This window comes from Phascolarctos cinereus, unplaced genomic scaffold (assembly GCF_003287225.1).
Source record: "Phascolarctos cinereus isolate Bilbo 61053 unplaced genomic scaffold, phaCin_HiC Scaffold_2;HRSCAF=192, whole genome shotgun sequence".
NCBI classification, from domain to species: Eukaryota; Metazoa; Chordata; class Mammalia; order Diprotodontia; family Phascolarctidae; genus Phascolarctos; species Phascolarctos cinereus.
Genome location: NW_027555625.1, coordinates 262,841,762 through 262,868,751, shown reverse-complemented (window position 1 = coordinate 262,868,751; position 26,990 = coordinate 262,841,762). Strand labels below are relative to the sequence as shown.

The following is a 26,990-nucleotide window of genomic DNA, read 5'->3' as shown; positions in this document are numbered from 1 at the left end:
CTATTCTATATGCCCACATCATGTTCCCCTGAAACGACTGGAACAAATTCACATATGGGCAAGCAGGATGGGACAGTGTCCACCAAAGTAATCACTCTGCAGAAAGGCATATGGCTAAATAGAACATTCAGAGGCTCAGGTTATTGGTGTCCTCTCCCCTGCACGAAAATCAGTCCCTTACACTGTATTACATAATTTTCAAATTGATGTTGCCCCCAGCATAACCTTCTCTCCTCACAACAACCCTGTAAGATAGATGGGGACGAGTAGTTTGGTCTCCATTTTGCAGATGGAAAAACTAAGGTCCAGAGTCAAGCAGTGAGTGGCAAAGCCAGAGCTAAACCCCAATCACAAGACTAGATTTAAATCAATTCAACAAACTTGTTTTAAGACCCTGCTGCGTACAGAGAACTCTATGCTAGGCCCTAGGGGAGGTACAAGCTTTAGATAAGAAACCAGTCTCCCTCCAAGTATTAATTTCATCTATAGCACACTTTCATCCAACAAGCCACTCCCCTGTGAGAGCCCTACATTAAGGAAAGAGCTGACGTTTTGATTCAGAAGGCTAGATTCTCATAGCTTACTATGACCACTAACCCCAATCCCTGAGGTGCTTGGGCTCTCCCTGCAGAATGCTAGCTTGGGACTTACTACTCTGCCCCATGATTCTGAACATAGGAGCCAGGAAATATATGCTGCTAACCACCTCTGGATGTGCCTCACAAGCCCTGACTCAGGAAGAACACTTGCTCCTGAAAGGCTCCAGAGATCCACACATATCCTGCTGTTTGCTTACTTAAGCTATGGAATCTCCCCTGCTCTTGCCATACTACTCACTACCCTCCATGCTTCCCCAAGAGAGAATGGGCCTGGATCTTTTATCTACGTAGATAAAAAATAAAACAGGATGAGGCGAAAGATGACAAGGTAAGACATGACAAACCCCGGGGCTCCATCATGATCATCCTTCTAGAACTGGAAAGGATCTTACAAGCTACCGAGTCCAACCCCATTTTACAGGTGAGGAAACAGGCATGGAGAGACTTGCTTGCCCACTGTCATACAGGTAGCAAATAAAAGGCAGGATTTGAACCATGTTGCTCTAAATTCACATTCAGTGCTATTCTATCATACTACCGTACAAAGAAGATCTTTGGAGGCTTTCCTTAAGACGGAGAAGTGGGAGCTCAAAATATCCCAAACACCCAACTTTGGGTGGTCTCCTCAAAACCACATTATTCCCACGAGAAGCCAAACTCATTTGACCAGTTCTAATGGAGCGGGAGATTGAGAATGGGTGAAGAAGACGAAGGGAACCAACTCCCCAGCCTGGGGCTCTGGCTGGGGCCCAACCCAGGCGCTCCCAAAGAGAAGGCTGAGAGCTCCCTCTGAAACTCACCTCTGACAACTGTGGGCTTCTCAGGGAGGCACGGTGGGAAGCCACCCGGCCTCTTGCGGTTACCAGGGAAACGCAGGCATAGAAAACCCAACCTTTCTTCTGCTTGACTAGCCGGGGTGCAGCAAGGGTTGGGCTTGCTTTTCGGGCCATGGGAAGGGAGCAGGGGCCCCAGGGAGTCTAGGTTCCAGCTGTCACTCTGTCTGTCTGCCCATGTAAGTGAGGCTTCCCCAAGTGCCTATGCTGGGGTGTCACTATGTCCCAGTGGCCAAGCCCGCCCCAAAAGGGGCTGGGCAAGGTATACCAGTAAGTTCCCAAGCCTCAGCTATCCAGTATCCTAGGCTGGGTTGCGTTTGAAGTTTGGCAAGCGTCCCTTGCTTAGAATCTCCCAGTGCCACGGGAGGGGCCTCAAGCTCCTTAAATACAGTCTCTTTTGAGCCTAGATCTAGAACCCTTGAAGTCATCTAATGTAATCCTTTCATTTTACAGATAACGAAATCAAGGCAAATTTGGGGACAGAAGATACCCTCACGGAGGTAAATAATAAGATTCTGCAATATATAGTACAATAGGAAGAGGGAACAAGTATTTATTAAATACCTACTATGTGCCAGGCACACTATGCTAAGTACTTTACAGGTATTATCTCCTTTGATCCTCACCATAACCCTATGAAGTAGGTGCTATTATGAGACCCATTTTACAGCTGAGGAGACTAAGGTAGACAGAGATTAAATGGCTTGCCCAGAGTCACACAGCTAGAAACCATCCAAGGCCAGATTCTAGTCTTTCTGACTCCGGGTCTAGAGCTCTATGTAATATGCCACCTCACTGCCCATTGCTCATGATCTGTGAGGCACAGACCTCTGGGAGGCCAAGGAGTTTTTCTAGGAGGGTTCATGAATCCATGAATAAGCACTCATGCCTTCTATAGACTGAATAAGTAATGTCTTCACAAAACATGACTATTTTCCTATTTCCAAATCTATGCAGATGCGTATATATGTTTGCAGTTGTGAGTAATAAAATATCCATGGGTTCACAGACTGAAAGCTAGGAGTCTCAGAGGTCTTCTAGTCTGAATGCTTTACCCACAGATGAGGGAATGGAAGTCAAGAGGTTAAATGACTTATCCAAGGTCAAACTCAGACCCTCCAATTCCAAATTCAACTATCATCATTCCACTGTCTTTTCTGATCCCCTCAACTGCTAGAATCCTTCCTCTCTCACTCCCTTGTATTTATTTTTCATTTATTCTGTACATGTGTGTATATGTTATCTCCTTCAATGGAATGTAAATTTCTTAAGGGACTGTTTTATTTGTGTGTTTGTGTGTTTTTTTGTCTTCAGCTCATAGCACACAGTAGGTACTTAAAAAATGCTTAAGTGACTGAGTGCACCAGGATGCACTGAATTGACTGTGACTTTTTGTCATATATTTTCTCAGTCCATGGATACTCATAGTACTGTGACTAGCATGTGTGGGAGGTTAGGGCATGGGGGAGGTCATTAAGTTTTTTCAGATTAAAATGAGTTAGTGGGCAGCTAGGTGGCACAGAGGAGAGAGCACCAGCCCTGGAGTCAGGAGACCTGAGTTCAAATCTGGCCTCAGATACTAATTGTGTGACCTTGGGCAAGTCACTTAACCCCAACTTCCTTGAAAGAAAGGAAGAAAGAAGATTTAAATGTGTTAGAAACCACTCAGCTGTATCTTAGAACACTGATCTCTGCTCCTATGTATCATATAATCATAAAGATAGAAATGACAGTTGAGATAATTTAATCTAACCTCATTTTATAGGCCAGGAAACTGAGGATCAGATGAGAAGTGATTTACCCAAGGTCATGTAAACAGTTGGGGGACTGGGGACCAGAACTCAAGTCTCCTGAATTGTAGTATAATACTTCCACTAAGCTCTCAAAGGCAGGCTAATCGAGCAGCAGATGGGGTTGGTGACATAGAGAGGTCAACTACGTCCTGAGTAAAGGGTGCTCTGCTGGTAGCTGCCAAGGGGATTAGAAGGCAAGCAGGGAAGAGGGGTATCTTCATTAACAGTGATGAACAGTGCCCAGAGCGGATAAGAAGCTAAGTCAGAGCTCAGTAATCTTCAAGGGCAGCTAAATGGTGAAATGGATAAGGCACTGGGCCTGGAATCAGGAAGACCTGAATTCAAATCTGACCTCAGACACTTACTACCTGTGTGACCCTGGGCAAGTTACTTTATCTTGTCTGCCTCAGTTTCCTCATCTGTAAAATAAGCTCGGACACAACTGAAATGACTGAATGACAACAACTTCCTGACTCCAAGTCTAATGCTCTACCCACAGGATTACAGATTATGAACTGGAAGAGAACATCTAAAGCAATAGCCTCATTTTATAGATGAGGAGCTGAGGTCTCGAGAAGACACAAAGCCATAGGGCTAGGATAAGAACCCAGGAACTTTGATTCCAAATTGAAAACTTTTCTCTCTATACCCCATTGCTTCTTTTGTGTGCACCTCGAGGCCCCTGTGCAATCCTACCCTCCTCCCAGAAGTCTTCCCTGATTATCCCAGCTCAAGAGTCTTAGGATATTGTCAATGAAACTGAGGCTCCAAAGAATGAGATAGAAATGACTTATCCAACGTCAGTGAGTTAATGGTCAAGTTAGGATTACAATTCAGCTCTCCTGACTCCAAAGGTCCAACACTCTTCTGACCATCCACAATACGCTCCCTCTCCAAGAAGACTACTTTCTCTGAAGATCCCTAGCTATAAACTTGCAGGAGAATGGCTTCATCTCCTCACCTTGCCTTTGGATGGATAGGCACCATGGCAGAGGCTTCAGATCAGAGCTAAGAAAATGGAAGTGGCTTCAGAGAGTTGAGAACATTTGTTAGTGTTTTAGAGTGAAGGGTAGGTAGTCTGGATATGTCATAAATGCCCAACCTGCCCTCTGCCCTTCTGGGGGCCCCAGCATTTTCCCCAGTTGCTAAGGAACCCACCAGCTGCTTCTCTGCCTGTCAGATGGTTTCACATCCTCTCTGGGTAGCTTTGTGGAGGTGTGGGGCTGACACCGGAAGTACAGGCTCTGGGTAGTCGGGGGTTAATGCTGAGTGGAACTGAGGGTGAGCAGAATCTAATCTCCTCCTTCATCCAACACCCCAATAACATCCTGACCTAGCTAACGGGAGCAATGTTAGAAAAGAGCTTGGTCCACGCTCTTCTTGTCAGGAGAAGCCAGGGCAGGACCAGCAGCACCCAGGACCGTGGGGCTCCAGAAGGGAGGCATGAGGCCAGCAGTCAGCAACCATCACAGGGTATAATCTGGAGCAGGAGTTCCCACTGACCTCTTTCCTGGTCAAACCCCATCTGAAATATTATATCTTAATAACGCTTGGCTTAGAACCAGAGCTCTGGGTTTACACAGACCTGATTCAAACTTATGATGACAAGATGGGATCGTGGATCCAACATGGAAAGGACTTCAGAGGCCTTTCAGAGCAACCCTTTCATTTTATTGATGAGTAAACTGAGGGAGATTAAGGGACTTGCCAAGCATCACACTAGAGAAGCAAGCAACAGAGACAGGATCTTGACCCAGGTCCTCCAAGACTAGTCTGTGCTATTTCTACAGCACTGGGCAGCCTCTCTCTTTTTGGTACATGCCTCCACCCAAGGTAACATCAGAAGCTGGTTCGATCTGCCCGCCTCCCCACTCTGCCACTGCCATTCTTTGCCATCTGTGGGGCCATGTGGTTCCCTGGGGGGACTTCATGGATGAATGGACCAGCTGAATCAATCAGCTAACCTCAGTGCAGTGTTAAAGGAGCAATGGTAGCACCCAGGGCCCAGGGCAGCTAGGTGGTTCAGTGGATAGAGCACCAAACTAGGACTTGGGAAGATCTGCGTTCACATTTGGCCTCAAACATTTACTAGCTTACTATCTATGTGACCCTGGGCAAGCCACTCGGCCCCTATTTGCCTCAGTTCCCCATCTGTAAAATGGGGATGCAGTGGAGAAGGAAATGGCAAACCACTCCAGTATCTCTGCCAACATGGGACATGACTGAACAACAGAAACACCCAGGGCCAGATGAGTTCACATTGTACCAAAGAGCAAACCTAATCAAGGGATTAACTTCTTATAAAGAAGACACAAGGAAAATTCAGGATCTTCCTGGCTGTGTCTTCTTCAGTCAGTTCTGGATATGATGTTTTAGAAAGGATGCTCACAATCTAGGGCACCCAGAAGAGGGTAACCAAGATGATGGTAAAGGGACGGGAGACTATGCCACCGGTGGGTTAGTAGCCGGGACATAAGAAGAGTTAGGGAAGGGATGTATCACTGTCTCCAACCACATGGAGGAGAAGATGAGCTGGACTCACTCTGTTTGGCCCCAAAGAGCAGAATTCATATAGAAGTAGCAGAGATTTTAGCTTATGGCAAGAAAAACTCTAACAGTTAAGAGTCCTCTAAAAGGTGAAGGGGCTGGCTCAGGAGGGAGTGTGTTCTCTCTGTAAAAGATCCTTGAAACAAAGGCTGCATAATAACTTCACAGGAATGTGGCAGAGGGGGGTTCCTATGTGGGCATAGGTCAGATCAGATGAGAGGAAAGGGAATAAGAATTTATATAATACCTACCATGTGCCAGGCACTGAGTTAAGAGCATTTTTACAAATATCCCATTTGAGCTTCACAACAGCCCTGGGAGGTAGGTACTATTATTATTCCCATCTTAATGTTGAAGAAACTGAGGTAAACAGAGGTTAAGTGACTTGCCCCATTAAGTGTCTGAGGCCACATTTGAATTCAGGTCTTCCTGATTTCAGGACCATCGCTTTGTCCACTGTACCACCAGCTGCCTCTGATGGCCTCTGAAGTCTCTCCTAAAGCTGAAATTCTAAGATGTGATGTTTTCTAGATGACAGGCTATCACAGGGAAGAAGACAATGAATTCTAAGGGGAAAATGACTAAACCAATTTGTTTTCCTGCCTCTGGTCTCTCCCTTCTCCAATCCATCCTCTCCACTTTCTACCATCATCCTCTTAATGAATCACAGAATTTGAGAACTGGAAGGAACCTCCATGGCCAGCTGGTATAGCCCACACCCAAAAGAAATCCCTACTATACTACAAGCAGCCTTCCAGCCTCTGCTTGAAAGCACCACTTAAGTCACAATGACAATTTAGCAGGAGACTACTACTACTACTACTACTACCACCACCACCACCACCACCACCACCACTACTACTACTACTTCTACTACCACCACCATCACCACCACCACCACCACCACCACCACTACCACTACCATCACTACCACTACTACCACCACCACCACCACCACCACCACTACTACTACTACCACCACCACCATTGCTACTGCTGCTACTATAACTATTACTGTTACTAATACTGCTACTACTACTACTACTACTACTACTACTACAACAAACCTGCTGTGGTTCCTCACTGCCTATAGAAATAAGCATCTGTGGCTGATCTTGGCATGGAAGGCTCTCTATCAATTTATCTCCAACCTATACTTTCAGCCTTCTCTCATGCTTCTCTCCTATTCTTCCTTCTCCAGTCTCATACTATCTGTTCCTATGCTGGGAAAAGATTCCCCCCCCACACTGTTCCATCTCTGTCTACTGAGCTGTTCCCTTCCTTCAAGGCCCAGCTCAGATTACACCACCTCCATTAAACCTTCCTTGACATCCATCTACCCTCACCCCTTCCAGCTAAAAGTGATCTCTCCCCTCCTGAATTTCTCCTAACCTTTTGCCTAGACCTTTCCTTTACAAACGGTAGAATCCAACTGCATGAGGGATTATTAAATTTATGGAGGAGTTGGAATTTAGCACAGTTCCTGGCACACAGCAGGTTCCACATAATTGCTTATTCCCTCCCTCCCTCCCTCCCTTCTATAGAGATGTTTATTCCTATCTTGCAGATAAGGAAACAGGTACAGAGAATTAAACTGATTTGCCTACGGTTAGAGATGAGACTCAAACTCAGGTCCTCAGATGTTTAAGACCAATACTCTTTTCATTAACATCCCTCAAACTAGAGGGCTGCTCTTGCTCTGGCCCCACCCCCCACTTCCACAGTCATAGCCTGCAGAAGGAAGGTCAGAGCTCCTAATTAATATTGAGTACCCCAGGAGCTCACATGACCCTGGGAGGCAACCAAAGTCAGGACATCTCACTGCTCAAATTCCTGGGTTTTAACCAGTGGTCCATACCTTGGATTGCTATCCCAGCAATGCTTGAGGCTCCCATGGCCTCCCACAGAACTGGATGACCTCACCTGAAAAGCAGGGAGGAGGTGGAGTCACAAGTATGGGGGAAGGCAGAGGGGCAGGGGATGGGGCAGGAGGGAGCAGGGCTAACCCAAGAGGGGGACATTTTTCTGGGTTGGTTAAGGGGGCTGCCTGCCCTGTGCCAAGCCCAGCTGCAGACCAGAAGGCAATGAGCTGCTCTCCCCCTCCCCGGGGGCCCAAGGAGTAGCATGAGCCGGAGGGAAGGGGGATGGGGGAGGAAAGAGGCCTGGTTTCTCCTCCCCCTCCCTCCACAGACGGGGTCCCTGCTGCTGCTGTTGCTGCTGCCTGCCTGCCTGCTTGCCTGCCAGCCACAGGGGGCCTAAGAAGAAACCTCTTTGTTTGGGAGTCCGGATGGCTGCCACATGACACTCTAGATCACTGTCACCAACTGGAACGAAAACAGATGACAAAGAGAGCCTGGGACATTAGGACACAGGGTGGGGGTGTTGTCAGAGCAAAGGAGGGAAGCTACAGCCTTTCCTTCCATAGAATAGTCATGACCCTGGGCAGTCCTGTCTGGAGGCAGAGGGATGGACAAAATGACCTGGGGGAGAGGGCAACCCCGTGACAGGATGCTCTGTTATGCTGAGTATGGCTGGAGTGCACACTCACACATGCAAACATAACTTAAACAGAGGCAAATACAACACACACTTTTCACACACATTGATATACACTGTGACACACATTTGTGGACACCCACACAGATTACATACTACACCCTGGTGGGCCCAGGCTCCTCTAGTTCAGTGGGAGGGAACCCTCCCTCCCCAGCCATCCTTCTGAGGCGGATCCTGTGGGCTGAGCTGGACCTATTGTTTATAAACAGAGCAAGGCTGTCGCTAGGAGCTGTGATTCAGACCAAGAGCATCAGGCTCACTGGGGGGGGGGGTTGGTTCTAGAAGCTGTTTACTCAGAATGACATCCTGTATGGGGAAAAGAATAGAAGAGCCTGGCCTCAATGGTTTCAATTCTCCTTCTTGGCCTGGCCTGGCCCAGGGAACCCACCTCCTCTCCCCTCATCCCTACGACTCAGGGCTCCCACCGTACAGTGGGCGTGTGTTAGGGCATGTATGTGTGAGTGTCTACAGATCTGGGGGTGTTTTAGGTATGGGGAGAGGGAGGGAGGCAGAGCACGGTCTGGTGGGTGTCTGGTGTTGGTGGGGGATGGGAGGAAGGGCTCTATCTGTCCTCTCCTCCATCCTGAACCTCGGTACTTGGGGCTGATCAATGACTGGGGGCGTTTAAAACAGCTTACAACCAAATGTTGTGAAAACAAACCACTGCTTTTTCTTTCTAAGACCCTAACTTTGGTACTATTTTACCTCTTCCAATCAGACTCACTCAGATTGGGAGGCTTTTCCCTTTTAGCCAATGACAGACATTAGTGATAATAATGCTTCATATTTCAGAGAGTTCAGAACTGGAAAGGGCCTTAAAGGTTACTGAGTCCCCTCATTTTACAGACGCAGAAGCTAAACTCTTCGGAGTACAGCATTATACTTAGCCAAGGCTTTCATATCTATAAGGCCAGAAGGGAAGGCAGGGCAAGGATTATTCTGCCCACTTTACAGAGGACTAAACTGAGGCCCAGAGAGGTTAGCAGCTGAGGTGATACTCCTGATTCCTGGTCCAGTGCTCTCTTGGCTATACCATGGGAGGAGTATGCCTGGAGACGCCCTGGAAAACATTTTTGAGCCAAAAGAAACAATAGTAGATGTTGGGAGAAAGGTGGGGGTAGGGTGGAGAGAGTACAGAACTTGGAGCTGTGCGGAAAGATCAAAGAAGTGCTTTATTTCCCCAAACCCAAACTTTTGTTTAATCAGGGGTTTAGTCTGGCTCTTCCTTAAAGCTGAGAATAACAGTAACTCTGTGGTTACCGGGGTGCCAACTTGCTGATTCACAGTTGTGCCTCTAGAGTGAGGTCACTGAGTCATGTTCCTGGGAACCCCAGGCTGGCTCGACCCCCTAATGTTCCCCATGCCGCCCTGGCATGTTGAGTCAGGCCCATCAGCTTACACCCTGCGAGCAAACCACATGGGCTTTCTGCCCAGGAAGAATTGCTGAGAACAATTTACCCGATGACTATGTCATCACCTCACTCAGTTCAGAATTCACTAGCAAACAGGCGAGCACAGCAGAAGGTTCCTATTTTTCTTCCCCTCTACCATCCCAATCCAGAGGCAGGGAAGTAACCAGCATGGGACTAAAGGGACTCTGTCCACGGGCAGGGACATGGGGGAAGGTGGTTCAGCTTCATCCACAGGAAGATCCTTCTCTGCTCCTCACCTTGAAGTCATCTGTTGGCATAGCACAACAGCCCCTTTGTCATACCTACTCAGTGCTCTAATTATGGGCACAGGGTTGAGGATCATCCTTCCCCCTCTCCTGGTTACACCAATGATCAGACTGTCCTTTACACCTATGCCCATGACTACCTACTCCAGTGGTTTTTGCTCCAGGTAAAAATATGGACAGATAGAGTTCTAGGATTCAGTTATCTTTGTGTCCATAGCTTCTATCGTCTTATATATACAACATGCACATACATATATGCCATACAGGCTCTATGTGTGCTTACATATGTGTATGTGTATATGTATGTGTATATATATGTGTATATGTATATGTATGTGTATATGTATATGTATGTATATGTATGTGTATGTGTATGTGTATGTGTATGTGTATATGTATATGTATATGTATATGTATATGTATATGTATATGTATATGTATATGTATATGTATATGTATATGTATATGTATATGTATATGTATATGTATATGTATGTGTGTGAGACATTATGAAGAGGCAGCTTGGTACAATGGGAAAAAGTCCCGGATTTGCAGTCTAAGGTCTTGGCTTCCAATCCTGACACTACCTGTGTGACCTTGGGCCCCTGGGTTACCATATGTAGCCTTCACTTCTTCATAATTAAAATGAGCAAGTCGGACTGAATCAGCTTCCCTCCGAATCTAAATTTATGGCCTTATGATTCTATTTCTATAACACTTTAAATCTGCAAAGTTCTTCATTTTCATTATATCATCAGACCCTCACAACATCCCTATGAAGTAGTCAGTATTTTTTAATCACTATTTCTCAAATAAGGAAACTTCACCTCAGGGAAGTAAATTGATACTGGTCACCTAGCAAGGCAGAATTAGAACCCAGCTTCCTCTCACACATGTATACATAAACACAAACTTACAGTACTTCCATGAATGTACATTCTCATACACGATAAAGTAGAAAGAGCAGGGAATTTGGAATCAGAAGACCAGGGACTGAATCATGGTACTGCCAACATAAGCTTTTTGTGATCTTGGACAAGTTCCTTCATCTTTCTACTCCCTCAGTTTCCTCATCTGAAAAATGGGACACTACTCACCCTATCTACCTAACAGAATTGTTGTGGAGAAAGTACTTATTGTGAACCTTAAAGATAAACACATGATTATTTATGTCTGTTATAATATGTTATTATAATAAATACAGGTAACACACCCTCCACTCAAGTCCTCTTCCTAATACCTCATCATGGCCTAGGGGTGAGTCTCAGTGCTGGAAAGTTGTTCTAGCTGAGGAACACAAGCCTATCAAGCCAGAAAAGCTTCAGGTACAGGCTCAGCAATGGCCTGCCACCCAACCCAGGAAGCTCAGAGAGGGTTATCACCAGTGTAAGTGATGCACCGTCTGGCTGGCCTTGGCAATTCTCAAAGCCCATCTACCAAATCACAGAGGTATTACCAATGTTCTGGAGTCACGGACACGCTGATGAAATCACTGAGCTTTAAAAAGTCACACAGTAGCAAATATTTGTAGGCTCACACACACATATCTGTGTGAGTATGCACATGTGTACATATACCCTCCCTCTTTCCTCCAGTCAATCAATTAGTAAGCTTTTATTAACTTGCTACCATATGCCAGGCACTGTGGTAGGCCATGTATATGTAAATACAAAAATGATCCCTGCCCTCAAGGAACTTACTGAGTTTCTTCACCTCTTTTATGTCCTGGATCCCTTTGTTGGGCTGGTGAAGTCTAGGGGCCCCTTCTGAGAATAATATTTTTAAATGCATAAAATAAAATATATAAGATTACAAAAAAACCCCAATTATAGGGGCAGCTAGGTGGTGTAGTAGATAGAGCACTGCCCCTGGAGTCAGGAGGACCTGAGTTCAAATATAGCCTCAGACCCCTAACACTTACTAGCTGTGTGACCCTAGACAAGTCACTTAATCCCACTGCCTAACAAAACAAACAACTAAACAAACAAACAAAAACCAATTATATTGAAGTCCAGTTATCAAAATGTTTAAAGAAACAAGTTCAGACCCTAGGCTACAAATTCCTGTTCTACTGGGATGATACAAGGGGTTACAGGTAAGTAAACAGAAGAGAACAGGGAGTGTACCCTGTGATTATTTAATATAGGGAACTCCAGGATAAGGAAAGGAGGCAGCTAGGTGGTTCAGTGAATAGAATGCTGGGCTTGGAGTCAGAAAGACCTGAGTTCGAATTGGACCTCAGACAGTCATTAGTTGTGTGACCATGGACAAGTCACAACTTCTAGCTGCCTTAATCCACTGGAGAAGGAAATGACAAACAACTCCAGTATCTTTGCTAAGAAAACCCCATGGACAATATCATCCATGGGGTCACAAAGAGTCACACACGGCTAAATGACTGAACAGGATGAGGAAGCTCCTTCCACCAAGGAAAGGCAGCACCTGCTCTGCAAAGCTGACAAGGTGATTTACTAAGGCGGTCCGAGCACAGACAGGCTATGTGAGTTTCCCAATATCACACAGCCTGTAGGTATCAAAGGCAGATAGTGAACCCAGGTTTTCCTGGCTCTAGGGCCAGGTCTTTATTCATACTTTGCCACAAATATAGGAGATATACAAAATAAATGCAAAATGATTGGGTAGAAGGGCCACTAATAATGGGGGGGGAATCCATCTTTTGAGAGAGGTGGTACTTTAGCTGTGCTTTGAAGGGAATTTGGCATTCGGAGAGTTGGGGGTGAAGGAAGAAGGAATTCCAGGCCCAGGGGACAGACAGCCTGTCCAAAGACAGGCTTAATGGAACATCGTGTTTGGGGAATGGCAAACAGGACAGTTCAACTACAATGGTGTAGATAGAGTATGTGAGGGGGAGTGAGATGTGATTACACATTACTGAAAATATAGCTGTGGAAAGGACCCTGGAAAGAAGCCAAGTTGTGCAGGGCTTTAAATAACAGAGGAGGCTTGGATTTGATCCTAAAGAAAATGGGGAGCTCCTGAGGCTTCTTGGGCAGAGGAATGCTATGATCAGACCCTTGCTTTAGGAATATTAATTTGGCTGTTGTGGGGGGGGGGCGGCCTGGAGATGCAGAAAGAGAGAGTGAAGGCAGGGGGACCAAACTGGAGGCTATTGTAATGGCCCAAGCAAGAAGTTACGAGGTCCTGGACTACAGTGGGGATGGTATGAGTAGAAAGAAGAGAGAGATGAGAGAAATTTGCCAGCTAAAGGCTACATAGGCTTCAATTTGGAAAGAATTTGCTATTGGATTCAATTCAACAAACATTATTAAACATCTGCTATGTGTCAGGCACTATGCAGATACAAAGAGGTGGGACAGGAGGAAGGGGAAGGAATAAGTATTTATAGCGTGCCAGGAATTGTACAAATAGTACAAATATTATCTCATTTGATCTTCACAATAACCCTTCGAGGTAGGTGCTGTTAGGATCTCCACTTTACTGTTGAGGAAAGTGAGGCAAATTGTAGGTTAAGGGACTTGCTCAGGGTCACACAGGTTATAAGTGCCTGAAGCTGGTTTCCAACACAGGTCTTCCCTGACTCCAGGCTCATCTACTACCCAATATCCTCACAAGGAACTCCCAGAAAAGAAAGGAGACATTCCCTGCCATCAACGAGCTTACATTCTACTGAAAGATGGGTGGGGAACTAGAAATCAAAAATAGATTTTCTGCCTATATCAATTTACATGTCTTTGGGTGCGAGGAGGGGAGAGATGGGGAGAAAATTTGGAACTCGAAATCTTATGAAAGTGAATGTTGAAAACTAAAAATAAATAAATAGGGGCAGCTAGGTGGTGCAGTGGATAGAGCACCAGCCCTGAAGTCAGGAGAACCTGAGTTCAAAACTGGCTTCAGACCGAACACTTGACACTAGCTGTGTGACCCTGGGCAAGTTACTTAACCTCAACTGTCTTAAAAAAAATTTTTTTTTAATAGACTTTCTGATGCCCTAAAGGGCTGTAACAGCAGTGGAGTGGATGGCTGAGTGGACCAAAGAGACTGGAGTAAGAGGGAGGGTGGAGTGGGATGTCAGGTACCCTTCTCCCCATAATCAGATAAACACACTCCCAGAAAGGAACAGAACAGTGTTTGGTGGGAACAGGTTCCAGATGAAGTCCCCTTTGTCTCAAGTGGTTAATATTAATTAAAAGTTAAAGATGGCATCAGTTTCTAAGAAGGAATGCTTCAGAGATTCAAACCAAGGTCTGAGGTGTTTAGAATGACAGAGGAGGAAAGGGGAGAAAATAACAACACCCCCAAAAACTAAGTATACAAAGGAATGGTCCTTGTCCTTCTCTCTGACCTTCAAGTCCTCCTGGCCTTGGTGGCCCCAGCCAGAGAGCTCTCCTCCCATCCCCTCCAACACAATCCCTGACCTGGCTTCTCTCCACCCTGACTGGCTGTAAACATTCCTTGCAGACCCAGACTCCAGTTATTCTTGTGCCGGCAGTGAGAATTCTATGTACCTTAGACTCCTGCTGTGGACCCAGCTCATGGCAAAGACACGCTTTCTGCTATTTGCTGTACCATCTGCCTACTACCACCTGATGGGGATACAGTGTTCTGAGCATTTCAGATCCCTTTCTTATCTGCTGTCACATAGTAACCTCACAATAACCATTGACAACGGGTCCTGTACAAATGAGACTTACTAGATTTCAGAGCTGTTCTTTCTTTCTTTGCCGAGGTGGGGAGCAACAGGTGTGGAATACTGCATACATTTTCTGAGTAGAGGAAAGAATGATATATTGGGAGAAATGAAGATAATGTCAAAGCAAAAAGTATAAGTATAATTAAAAAAAAGAGTCTAAGTGCTGGAAGGAACCTAAGCATCTATTTAGTCCAACTCATTCATTTTACAGATGAGAAAAACTGAGACTGTTCACCTCAGGATTCTAAAGCCCCTATCTGCTGAACAGTGCCTGTCACATCGCAAGTGCCTCATAAATGTTTGCTGCTTTTCTCTTCCCCCATCTCCATCCTTAGGGAGAGACCTCAACCAGCATTCTAAATCAGTTCTGTCAAGGGAGGAACCCTCTTTCCTCTTGGAAACTGCCCCTGGGGTCCTTGGCAATACTGTTGGGTGACTGTGGCTCTAATTCTGTGGATTCTAATTTACACCTCCTCTTCCCACAAGGTGCTAATAATCCTGCCCCAACCCTGAAAACTGGCTAAACCACACAAGTGAGGGAGGGCGCATCAAGGAACTCCCCCAAATTCTGCCCTTGGGCCTAAAGTCTTCCCTTTAGGCCTGGAAGGTTAAGAATACAATCTGGTTATCACTTTCTGGAAGGAGAGGCCTTAAGGCGCCACCGAAGAGAGCCTTTGGACATCTTCAGCATACCCCAGTGTGGGTGGAATCAGAGAAACCAGGATTGGGGAACGGAAGCCACATTCAGGAAGAGGCTATGTTACTGGAAACAGGGATGAGGGCCATTCCAAGAAATGAAGCCACCTAAGGACTAGGGCTGGCTGTGTCTGCCAAATTTGCATCTGGCTTCTCAGCATGTGGAATCTAAAGCCAAAGGGCCTCTGGGCACAGGTGTCAATCCTTGTTGGGGAAGGAAGTATGGTGGTTTGGGAAGGGGAGGGATGATAAACTCAAAGGAGGTAAGGATGAGTCACATGGCCAATGAATTGATTTGTTTTGCTGGATGGAGGCCTCTATGGGGATAGGGTGGTGGAAGTGGGAAGTAACAGTGATGATCAACAAAATATTTTTTTATAGCATTTTTAAAAGATCAATAAAAAAGCAACTTGGAATTATTCATAGGGAATAACTAAAATGTCCATGCCTTTAACCCAGAGATTCTAAGGCTAGGCTTATTCCCCCAAGGAGGTCACTGACGAAAAGAAAGCCCCTATAAATACCAAATATTTATAACAGCATTTTCGTATTAGTAAAGAACTGGAAACAAAATAGATGTCCATTGACTGAGGAATGCCTACACAAATTGTGATACATGAATATAATGGAATATTACTGCGGTATGAGAAATGACAAATACGATGATGAATACAGAGAAGCATGGGAAGACTTATATGAACTGATGCAGAGTGCAAGGATCAGAACCAGCTAATCAACATGCACAATGATTTCAACAACATAAACAGAGGACATCGGCCTTCAGAAGGCAGCCTGCCCTTTTGCTGGACCATTCTAATTGCTGCTGGAATAACGTAGGACAAGTCTGTTATGGTTTCCATTCTGGTTCAAACTTTTATATTTCCCTCCCCTCCCGGAAAACAAATCAAAACAAAACAACCTCTTTAGCTCTTTGCTTAAAATTCATTATGACAAAATTAATACATGGCTTTCGTCATAGTTCAGCCATTAAGAATGGTTCATTATAAGTCAGTATGGGTTGAAGTTTTTGTTTTAAAGGTTACTTTCTATCTGTTCTGTATATTCCTTGTATATATATCTATTTACCTTCATGTCATCTTCTGCATTTAAATGTGAATTCCTTTAGGGTACAGTCTCTTTTTTTTGTCCCTTTTTATTTGTATACCTAGAGCAATCCAGTTCAAGGCTTATAATAGGGCCTGATAAATGGCTTGTTGATTGATTTAAAGAGCTCAGTGGATAGAATGCTGGGCCTGGAGTCAGGAAGACTGATCTTCCTGAGTTCAAATCTGGCCTCAGATACTTAGCTGGGTGACCCTGGGCAACTCACTTAACTCTGTTTACCTCAGTTCCTCATCTGTAAAATGAGCTGGAGAAGGAAATGGTGAACCGCTCTCCAGTATCTTTGACAAGAAACCCCAAATGGAGTCATGAAGAGTTGGTCACAACTGAAAACGTCTGAACAACAGCCTTTGCATAAGTGCTAGGCACAGAAGCTAAGAATTAAGAAAGGGGATTAAATGCTGGGATAGAGTCTAACAGCTTACACTTATCTAGAACCTTAAGGTTTGCAAAGCTCTTTAAATATGTGTGTGTGCGTGTGTGCGTGTGTGTGTGTGTGTGTGTGTGTGTGTGTAAAATTTCATTTGATTCTTCTCATAATAACTCCAGTGAAGTATTATTAGATCTATTTTACAAATGAGGAAAAAAAACCTAGAAGTTAGGTCACTTAGCTAGCAAACATCAGATACAGGATTCAAACTCCAGTCTTATCAACTTTAAATCTATTGCTCTAGTCACTAAACCAGACATGGCAGATCAGAGTTAAATTCCCGGGAGGCTGGGAAATATAAGTCTAGGGACAAGATCCTGTGGCTAGAGACCACACAGAGGGTTGAAGTCCCTAGCAATAAATAACGGTCATCTGCTCCTTGCTCTAGTCTCTGCACTGGCACTGAACCCCACCCCCAACACTCCCTCTCTGCTCTGTGGCCAGCCGGGCAGTGGGCACTGTTACTCTGAAGCCAAAGAAGAGTGGACAAACATCCCGTTGTGGTGAGGATATTGTTGAGAGGTCCTAGGAACACACTGTGCCTGGTGTTGGGGGTGGGGATGCTGGACTCTAAAGAGATGCTATGTTCGGGGCCTGGGAAGCACAAACCTCCCTTCTCCCTTCTCCCCTCCATGGGCTCACTCCCAGCAGGACAGCAGACAGTTCCCTTCTGGGAGTAAGGCCCTGAAAGTTTTCTCAGTCCTCCCCCATCAGCTCCATAGGGCTCAACTCAGCCCACTTAGGAGAAAGGCTGAAGTCTGGCTGCTTGGAGATGACAGGGGCCCAAGAGAGACACCAATACTCATTGGTGCTGACCTGAAGTTTTGAGAGTATCTCCCACCTCTCCAAGCTACCTCTGCCTGCAATCAATCTGAGGCCAGAAGGAAGGCTCTTCCTTAAGAGTTCAGTACCCTGAATTTTACTGGCTCTAGGAATTGGGGAGAGGGGATGGGCTGTTGTAGAGAGTGTAACCAATCAATCAGCAAGCTTTTATTGAGTGCCTGCTATGTGCCAGACACCGTGCTAAGTGCTGGAGGTACAAATGCAAAGATGAAAACAGTCCCTGCCCCCAAGGAGCTTATATTCTATCACTTATTTAACTAGGAACATAAAGACTATAGGCTAATAATGGACTGATTTTTGCAATGACATAGAATCCTTCCATATGAGGAAAACTATCAAGGCACGCTGTCACTCTTTCTGCAACTCATAGTTTTACAATTATTCAGGGCACTAAGAGATGAGCTGACTCTCCCATAGTTACACTGCCAGGATGCACCAAAGGGGGCCCACTTGCTGTAAATACAGAACCTCTGACTGCCAAATACTATGTCCCTCCTCTCAGCTTTGTTCTTTCTTGCACTCACTTCTCTCGAAGACACCAAAAAACATCCTTGGTTGGGGGTGGGGTAAGGGTAGGGGTACGGGTGTATACATTCTGGGCTTGGCCTTGTGCCAGGGCTTACTCAGACTTCTGAGCAGCAGGGCTGTGGGGAGGTGGGGAGCAGGAAGATGGCACGTATACCCAGGAAGGAAGTCACGGCCCTGGGAGTCAGCAGGCACCAGCTGCCTCTTGCAGCCCAGAGGCCCTGTTTCAGGGCTGAGGCTGTGAACTCTGAGTCTAGCCTATCACCTATCAGAGAGCCTGTCAAGACCCCAGACAACTTACACATCATTCTCTCAATGTAGGCACTGTTGGACCAAAAGTCTGGTACTTCACTCAAAGTCTATCACCCTCACCCAGTGTATACAAACATATATTACACAATTATATGTGTACACATGCTTACATATACACACATTTATATATCTGTTGTTGGTCAGTTGTTTCAGACTCTTTGTGACCCCATTTGGGATTTTCTTGGCAAAGACGTTGGAGTAGTTTGCCATTTCCTTCTCCAACTCATTTTACAGATGAGAAAACTGAGGTAAACAGGGTTAAGTGACTTGCCCAGGATCACACTTCTGGATCTGAACTCCGGTCTTTCTGATTCTAGGCCTGGCATTCTATCCACTGCACCACCTTCCTGCCCTGTATAGTTATGTATATGTATAGACACAGACACATGAACGTACTTGCAGACCTACAGGCATACACAGGCACATACCGTCATGTTAATGTGGGCACAAATATGTCTTGTACACCTATACATTTTTCATCCATACACCACCCCACAGCTGGAGCATCGTGTTCCAAGCATCACATTTTAGAAAGACACTGACACGCTGGATCAGTGCAGGGGAGGGTGGTCAGGATGGAGGGAGAGGCCTCAAGGGCTCACCCAAAGAACCAGGGACTTTGGTCTGGAGAATTCTTAGGGGGAACGTGATTACTGTCTTTGAATATTTAAAAAACTGCTATCTGAAATACGGATGAGATTATTTCAGCTTGGCCTCAGAGACCAGAATTAGGAGGAATGAGGAGGAAATAGCAGAGAAGGTGATTTCACCTTGACGTTAAAAAAAAAAAAAGCCCAACAGAGTTCTCCCGAAATGGAATGACATGTAACAAAATGCAGCCAGTGGATTTCCACTGGGAAATTATAAAAGGTACTCCTGTTCAGGTATGGGTTGGATTAGATCCACGTGACCACACATTATCCTGTGGACAATGAATTTCACTTGTATACATATATATCCCTTGATCAACATCAGACTGGAAGAAAGGCACACACCTATCCCCCAAGACGTTGTGGCCTGACGTAGACTATGTAGAAATATCTGCAGTGAAGGGTTTCCCCAGCCCCATGTGGCTGGGAAGAGAAATTCCCTTTGCAATCCCAGAGAATCATTGTGCTTGGAACTGAAGGTGAGGGGCCTGTTCAAACAGAACAGAACCTGTATTCCCAGCTTGCAACATCAAAGGTACTGCCCTAATATTGGTGCAATCCCCTTTTTGACTCCTCCCTCCCTCACTACCCCAGATTAAAGAATACTGCCTGAGATACTTAACCTCTCAGAGGCTCAGTTTCCTAATCTTTAAAATGGGAGTAATAATACTTGTAATAACTACCTCACAGGGTTGTTGTAAGCAAAGTGCTTTGCAAAACAGAAAGCTGCATATAAATGTGAATTATAAATAGTTATTAAAAAAATCCTCCTATATCCTCCTGGATATCAGGAATTTTTCTCTCTTGAAACTCAGGGCAGGTTCCTAATTTGATCCTGAGAGATGATTCTCATCAGTGAGAAATGGTAGTAGGGATCTCCTCCTCCTCTGAGGACTGAGGAGGTGGTTAGGAGGGTTCCTGGTAGATCTGTGGGCAGTAGAGGATAAGGATGTCTGGTTTGTAACCCGCTGTCTGCCACTTGAGTGCTGTGTGACCCCCAGTAAGTAATTTTCTTTCTGTGTACCTCAGACATGTCTACGAGTCTAGAAATCACTTATTCTCTCATGACCTTACTTTCCCAGGCAGGAGAATTATAAATACTTTGTGAGAAGAAATATATGTGTGTGTATGTATTTTTTGTCTTTGTATCTGCAGGGGCTAGCAGTGTCAATAGCTAGCATTTATATGGTGCTTTAAGGTTTGTAAAACTCTGTACATATCTGTACATATATTAGGTGGCTAGGTGATGCAGTGGATAAAGTAGTACTGGGTTTGGAGTCAAGAAGATTCCTCTTCCTGAGTTCAAATCCAGCCTCAGACACTTACTAGATGTGTGACCCCGGGCAAGTCACTTAACCCTGTTTGCCTCAGTTTCTTCACCTGTAAAATGATCTGGAGAAGGAAACAGCAAACCACTCCAGTATCTTTGCCAAGAAAACCCCAAACGGGATCATGAAGAGTCAGACATGAATCCACAACAACAACATCAAAGTATCTCATTTGAACTTCACAACAACCCTACAAGGTAGGTGCTATTATTATCTCCATTTTTATAGATGAGGAAACTGAGATAGGTTAAATGACTTACCCAGGATCATCTAGCTAAGTAAGTGTCTGAGTCAGGATTTGAATTTGGGTGTTCCTGACTCCAAATCCATTGCTCTTATCTACTGACCTACCTAGGTGCTTAATAAATGCTTGAGCTGAATCAATTCTGGAGAATGGAAACAGCCCAGGCATTCGTACCTACTTTCCTTGAATTACACTAATATCAGAGCCTTACACCTACAGAGGAAGAGAAAGAAATGTAGCTATTTTTGCATGGACTAGATGATCGAAGAACAGTTAATTCTGAAATGTACTTTTCAACAAAGGTTTCAACTTCCTAGGCTTCTGGCCAGACAGGCAGACTAGGAAAGATGTATTTCTTTGAAGCTTCTAATCTCTTCCCAGAGTTCTGGGAAAGGCACTAAAGATCAGAGAGATGACCTAATAAAAGCAGATTGGAGGGAAAAGAAGGGATTATAGAACTCAGTTTTCTTCTCTTAGGAGTCTGAGGTAATGGAAGGAGGAGGGGGAGGAGGGAAGAAGGGTGCAAGGAATTAGGAGTTAAAGGAAAAGCTGTTGACTCACAGAAGCCAGTCAGAGCTCAGCCTCAGCTGCAAGGGGTCTTGCCCACTCCTTCTTCCTTGGCACTCGACCCATCCTTAGTGACCAGGGTCAAAGCTCTTTCTGCCAGGACCAGAAGTGGAAAGACCCAATTTCTAGTTTTGGAGGATCTATCACTTTCTAGTTCTGGGACTCTGATGAAGTGCCTTTAATTCTCTAGTTCCAGTTTCCTAATCTGTTAAATGGGCACAATAGTTCATGCTCTAACTCCCCTACCTCTTTTACTAGGTGGGAGATTAAGGAAGGGCTTTTTAGGAAGAGAAAACCTCATCTCTGTAACTCAGGACTCCTACTTCAGTCTCAGGAATCTCCACTCATGTAGTTCTTTTCATTCTCACCTGGGTCTTTGGTCCCTTTACCATTCTCACTGCAGTTAGTGTCCACAGCAACACTCCCCAGGGTATCTGCCCCTTGTTCACAAGCCAGTATATATGCCTTCCACAGAAAAGAGTGCCCTGGGGAGTCTATTCCAGTCTTGTCGAAGTGATCCAGTCCTGATTTTCCCTCCTTCCCCCAGGTCTGTTAGGGTGCTAGGGTACAGCCAGCACCTGGGTGTGTGGGGGGGAGGGGGTGGTGATGGGGGGGTAGGGCTGGCACCCTCTCAGCCCCCACAGCCCAAATACATCCAGCCTGGACCCAAGGAACACCAAACATATGCCACCAGCAGTCCCAGGAAGACTTCACCTAGCACCCCATGTTCCAACCATGCCCAGTGGACCTGGGCTTCATCCCTGCCTGTGGAATTTGTCCTTGCTCTCTACTTTCCTACTTAGGTACATGCCCAAGCAGGTTGGAACAGTGTTAATTCCAGAATTTGGGTGGGTGGGTGGGCGCAGCATAACAACATGAAGCTGTCAGTCTCCTTTCTCCAAAAAGAAAAGGGGTCATGGCATAATGGAAAGAATGCTAGACTGAGGGTTAAGAGGCCTAGAGGCCAGAGCTAGCATTCTGGTTTTGCTTCTAATTTAGCTGTGTGACCTTGGGCAAGTCACTATCCCCTCTTTGAGCCTCTATTTCCCCATATGCAAAACGAGGAATTTGAACTTGACGATTGGTGTCTCAAATCCTTTCCAGCTCTGAGAGGTTTTGGAGTGGCAGTGGGGGAAGGAGAGTGTACAGAGAACACTGGTGTGAGGGCACCCAGTGAGAGCCACCTCAAAACAACACTTAGACACCCCATCAGACCGAGACGGATAGAATTGAGTTAATTATACACCAGAGACCCTGGGGGATTAAGCCTGGAGGCCACCAGGGTGGAGAGAGGGGCGGGGCTGGGCTAGAGGATGGGGGCAGGGAGGCAATCTACCCCTCCCCCACCCCGCTTTTCCACGGTGCCCACTTTTCCACAGTGCAAAAGCAGAGGTTTGGGGACTGCCGCTGAAAGAGCCTCTGGAGCCACACCCAGTATCTTGAGGCGGGGGGTGGGGGGGGTACTGCCAAGCACGTGCCTGCTCGCGCCTGCCAGACCCAAGCCGAGAGCCCAGAGCCCGGGGGCAGGGAGAGGGGGAAGAAATGCACCACGACGGAGGGAGGAGACCCTGGCTCGGCTCAACCTTACCCAGCTTTTCACACTAGGATCCTGCTCCGGTGCCCGCCTGCCTTTGTTCCCCTCCAGGGGGACCAGAGGGGTGTGGCCAACGTCCCTGGGAGTCAGGCCATTTAGCCCCAGCCCCTGCCCCCCGGCTCACCTCTTCGTCCTGCACACTCAGCGGGATGTCCAACATGAACACCTGCATGGGCTGTACTAGCGCCTTCTGCACGTTGAATAAAGGCCGACCCTCCATTCTCAGCCCCGTCCCCAGGCAAGCCTCTGCCAGCTGGCGTTCAGCTCCTTTGGGGGACGAGGGCCCTTTGGGCAGTGCCCTGCAGTCGAGCACACATCTTGCGAGCCAGCGAGCGGGCGCGAGGAGCCGCCCCCGCCCCCCAACCCAGCCCACAGCCTAGAGGCGAAAGGCTCGCGGGGGAGCGGCCCCAGCACGCCTGCCGCTGGGGCTGCAGCTCTCCTGGTTAGCTCAGTCACTCACTTCACTCACAAAGAGCCTGGCACTGAGTAGAGAGCTGGGGCGTCCGGGCTCATTACCATGTATACACCGGCGCGCACACACACATCCGCGCACACATACCCCCCCCTCCCCCGAGCTCTAGGGAAACCGGGACTGCCTTTGTTTTATAAGCCCCAGTAGTAGGTCCTCTCCCCCCACCCCACCCCCGACACCTCACCCCCGGCCCCGCCCGGAGAAACCAGAAAGACTCACTTTAGCTCCTGGCCCTCCCCCACCCTTCCTCAGGGACCTGGGTCACCTCTTCCCCAGATCACCTGGTGGGGATGACTGAAAAGGGAACAGCTTTGACTCGGTGTGGTTAGTCTGGGGCTAAGGAATGAACCTTTTTATTATCCTCAGCCGAGGATCTCTTCCTGCCCTGTGCCTGATCGGGAAGGTGAGAGGGTGGGATGGTGGTCAGGGGAGGGAGTGGACGCTGGAGGGTTGTGTGTGGAGGGCGGTTAGGGAAGTGGAGGTGGGCAGCTCCTTGCTTCACTCCACCCGCCCCCACCAGCCCCCTTCCTCTCACCCTGGGAATCAGATAAATTTCTGTACTTGGAGCTCCTCGAAGTTTGAGTGACCAGTCCCTAGTGGGCCTCTTAGAGAGGAGCCCCTCAAATCGATCTGCAAGTTGTAGAGCACCAGGGGACATTCTGCAAGTCGTCCCGTCCCCCCCCCACCTCCGCCAACCACCTCCCGTTACAGGAGCCCAAAGTCAGTCTAACTTGGGATGGCTGTCAAAGAGGAAGAGAGAAACTCAGTAACCCTCAAGCTACTCCATTCATTCTATCCTGGTACCTCTTCCCCATTAATCTTTCTGGAGTACCTCTTCCATCACATGAAGCTCAGCTCATAAACCTTCAGAGGATCCTTATTGCCTGCTGCCTAAAGTTCAGATGCTTCAGCCTGACATTTCTGCTCCCTCCTCCATCTCCCAGTTTGGCTCCCACCTGCCTTTCCAGCTTTATCTCAACTATACTGTTCGACTTGTACATCCTCTGCTCCTTACAGAACTGATCTCACTGTTTTTCTGAGTGTCTTATGCTTCCTAGCACTGAAGCTTTAACTTCCATCATTCCCACTACCTAGAATGCTCTCCATTATGTCTAAATTCTACCTTTCCTTCAAGGCCTAGGCCATATCTCGCCATCTCCAGGAAGCCTACCTTGATTACCTACCGGATCCCAAAATGCTTTCTCCCTCCTCTGAATCCAACTGAACACATTGTTTAAACCAGTCAGTGGACAGGGATCGCCGTATTTTTCTCAGTGGACAACTATCTTTTTGTATGCATCTTGTCTCCCATACTCTACTATGAGCTTAGTATATGCTTACTGTATCTTAATTTTGTCTAGTTATGAGACATAATATAGTTTTTATTATAAACTATTATATAGTTTAGTTATAAGATATAATATAGTGTATCTTAACTTTGTCTCATGGGCCCCTTTGACAGTTTGGTGAAACCTATTGCTCTGGTCCCAGAATAATGATTTGGTTGCTTGCGTAATTGAAGGAAATGATAAATTTCAGGTAGAGGTTAGTGAAAATGAAGATGAATTTTTCTCCCATCCAAGTTCATGAACCCTCTGAAATCCATCCATGGACTCTCTCCTCATCTGCACATAGATCCCTCCCCCCAGTCTATGTGTATATGACTTATTCATCTCTCTCCCCAGGTCTAGTACAATGTTTTGCACATCATTCACACTCCACAGGGGCTTACTGATTGAGTGAGTGCTTGTTTGGAGGGCAGGTCAAAAAGGGAAGAAGAAGCTGGGGCATTTGCTGATTCAACCTTGCTCAGCTCCCATGACAGGTTCTGAAACCAACATCTTCTCAGAGGCCTTTAATCCCTATCAACTCCACATCAGCTAACATCATTCGCAGGCTATTTTTATAAAGTGAAAGATGTATAAATAAATAGCATTGGGAGGAAGGTGTGTATATATCTGGGGGTGGGGGAAGGCCAGGAAAGAGACTTTCCTCCCTTCCCAGTGGAAACCCTGCTTCAAGAGAAAGAGGTTTCCACCTCCTAGCACCAGAGAGGTAAAGGGTCAAACCATACTGCTTTGAATGTTCAGCTGGAAGGAATCTTCTAGAATGATCCTATCATTTTTCAAGATGTGAAAAACGAAGACCCAGAGAAAGGAAGCAAACCTGGGCCTAGAATCCATATCAGCCTCCTTTGGGCTCCCCTTCTGAACCTCAGGGTAGCCCCACTTCTACTCCCTCAAACTCTCTACACCAAGCAGCTGTGGAGAGGGAATGAGGTCATAACTGGGAGGAGGGGAAAGAAAGACAGAGAGGCATAAGGTTCCAAGAAGGTGAGATCAGGACTTCACTGTGGGAGGGACACTAGTTCTGACCCCCTTTCTCAGCCTCCCTATCATTTCTAAAAACCCAACATAGTGTGTCACAGGGATTCTACAAAAGTTTTTTTTTAAGGTAAATTGACTCTAGAATGTTTATTTTCGTTCCTTTCAACCTCTGGCCTAGCTGGACAGGCTCCCAGCAGGGAGTTCCCAGTGTTCAGCCCTTGGCCTTCTGACCTTTATTCTTCTATAAGGGAAAACCACCTTGTTATGTTGACAGGGTTCCCTTGGTCAGGCAGGTATCCAGGAAATGGACATTGTTACTATGGCAACCACCCTGATGCTGTTTGACTCAGCCTTGGTGGGGTCATCTGGTCAAGTATGGGTGGGGTTGAGTTTTCCTCTTCCCTCCCTCAATCAAATTCCTGAAAGCCCATCTAGAGGAGTGTTAGGAAAATAGGCCATCCCGATTCCAGGCTCCTACTGGACTATGCTGAGCAAGACAGCTCTGCTATACTTGGCACAAAGGAAGCAGATGAGCCATTTGGAAATCTCCCTCCTTCCTCCCCCACCCCAAATTGCTATCTCCCTTCCCTCCCAGAGCTGGCAATGTGGAACAATCAGCAGTGGGTATTTTGGGGGCTCTTCAGTTGCTATGGCTACCCCAAAATTGTTGCCATAGAAACCTTCCCTCTTCTGGGGCTTGCCATTTTTTAGGGGAATGTGGCAGGAACCTTACAGTCCCATCTCCCCTTTTACACACTCTCCCTCATCTCCTCTCTTACTCCCACTTACTCTGGTTTGGCTGACTCAGGGGCATCCCTGGAAGAAGGCTGGGGTATCTCATAGTAGGGAGCCAGGGGCACCTTCTACATTCTGTGCTCTTTCTTGACATGGTGTGTGATCCCAGGTAATTCATTTCCCTTTAGCTATGAGGGTACCCTCTCTGGGCCATCATTACCTCTCCATTTGGCCTCACTGTACTTCCATCCTGTGCTCTTTTCCAGGCTAGAGACATGAAAGGGCTAACACATCATTATCCCTGCTTATACTTTTGCTCTTTCCATAATCATTGCTCTTTGGTTTCAAGTTCTGTCTTTTGGCTGCAGCACCAGGGCTGACCCAGTTAGGGGGCTAAGAAGGGGAAAGGTCTCCAGAACCACCTCTCCTGCTTGACAGGGATGTATATTTCCCAATACCCAGCCCCT

At 46.4% G+C, this 26,990-nt stretch overlaps 1 protein-coding gene across 2 annotated transcripts in view; it reads right to left on the bottom strand.

Moving 5' to 3' along the window:
- The window catches only part of RALGDS (ral guanine nucleotide dissociation stimulator), a 92,252-nt gene that overhangs the window by 56,037 nt on the left and 9,225 nt on the right, over positions 1-26,990 (bottom strand). The window contains exon 1 of one of the 2 annotated variants that reach the window (XM_020982001.2): positions 23,114-23,472. The exons of the other annotated variant lie outside the window; for it this stretch is intronic. Within the exon in view, the coding sequence (XP_020837660.1) occupies positions 23,114-23,209 (96 nt within the window). The 5' untranslated portion in view covers positions 23,210-23,472. Of the gene's footprint in view, positions 1-23,113; positions 23,473-26,990 lie in introns of those variants that run through there. 2 annotated transcript variants of the gene reach the window in all.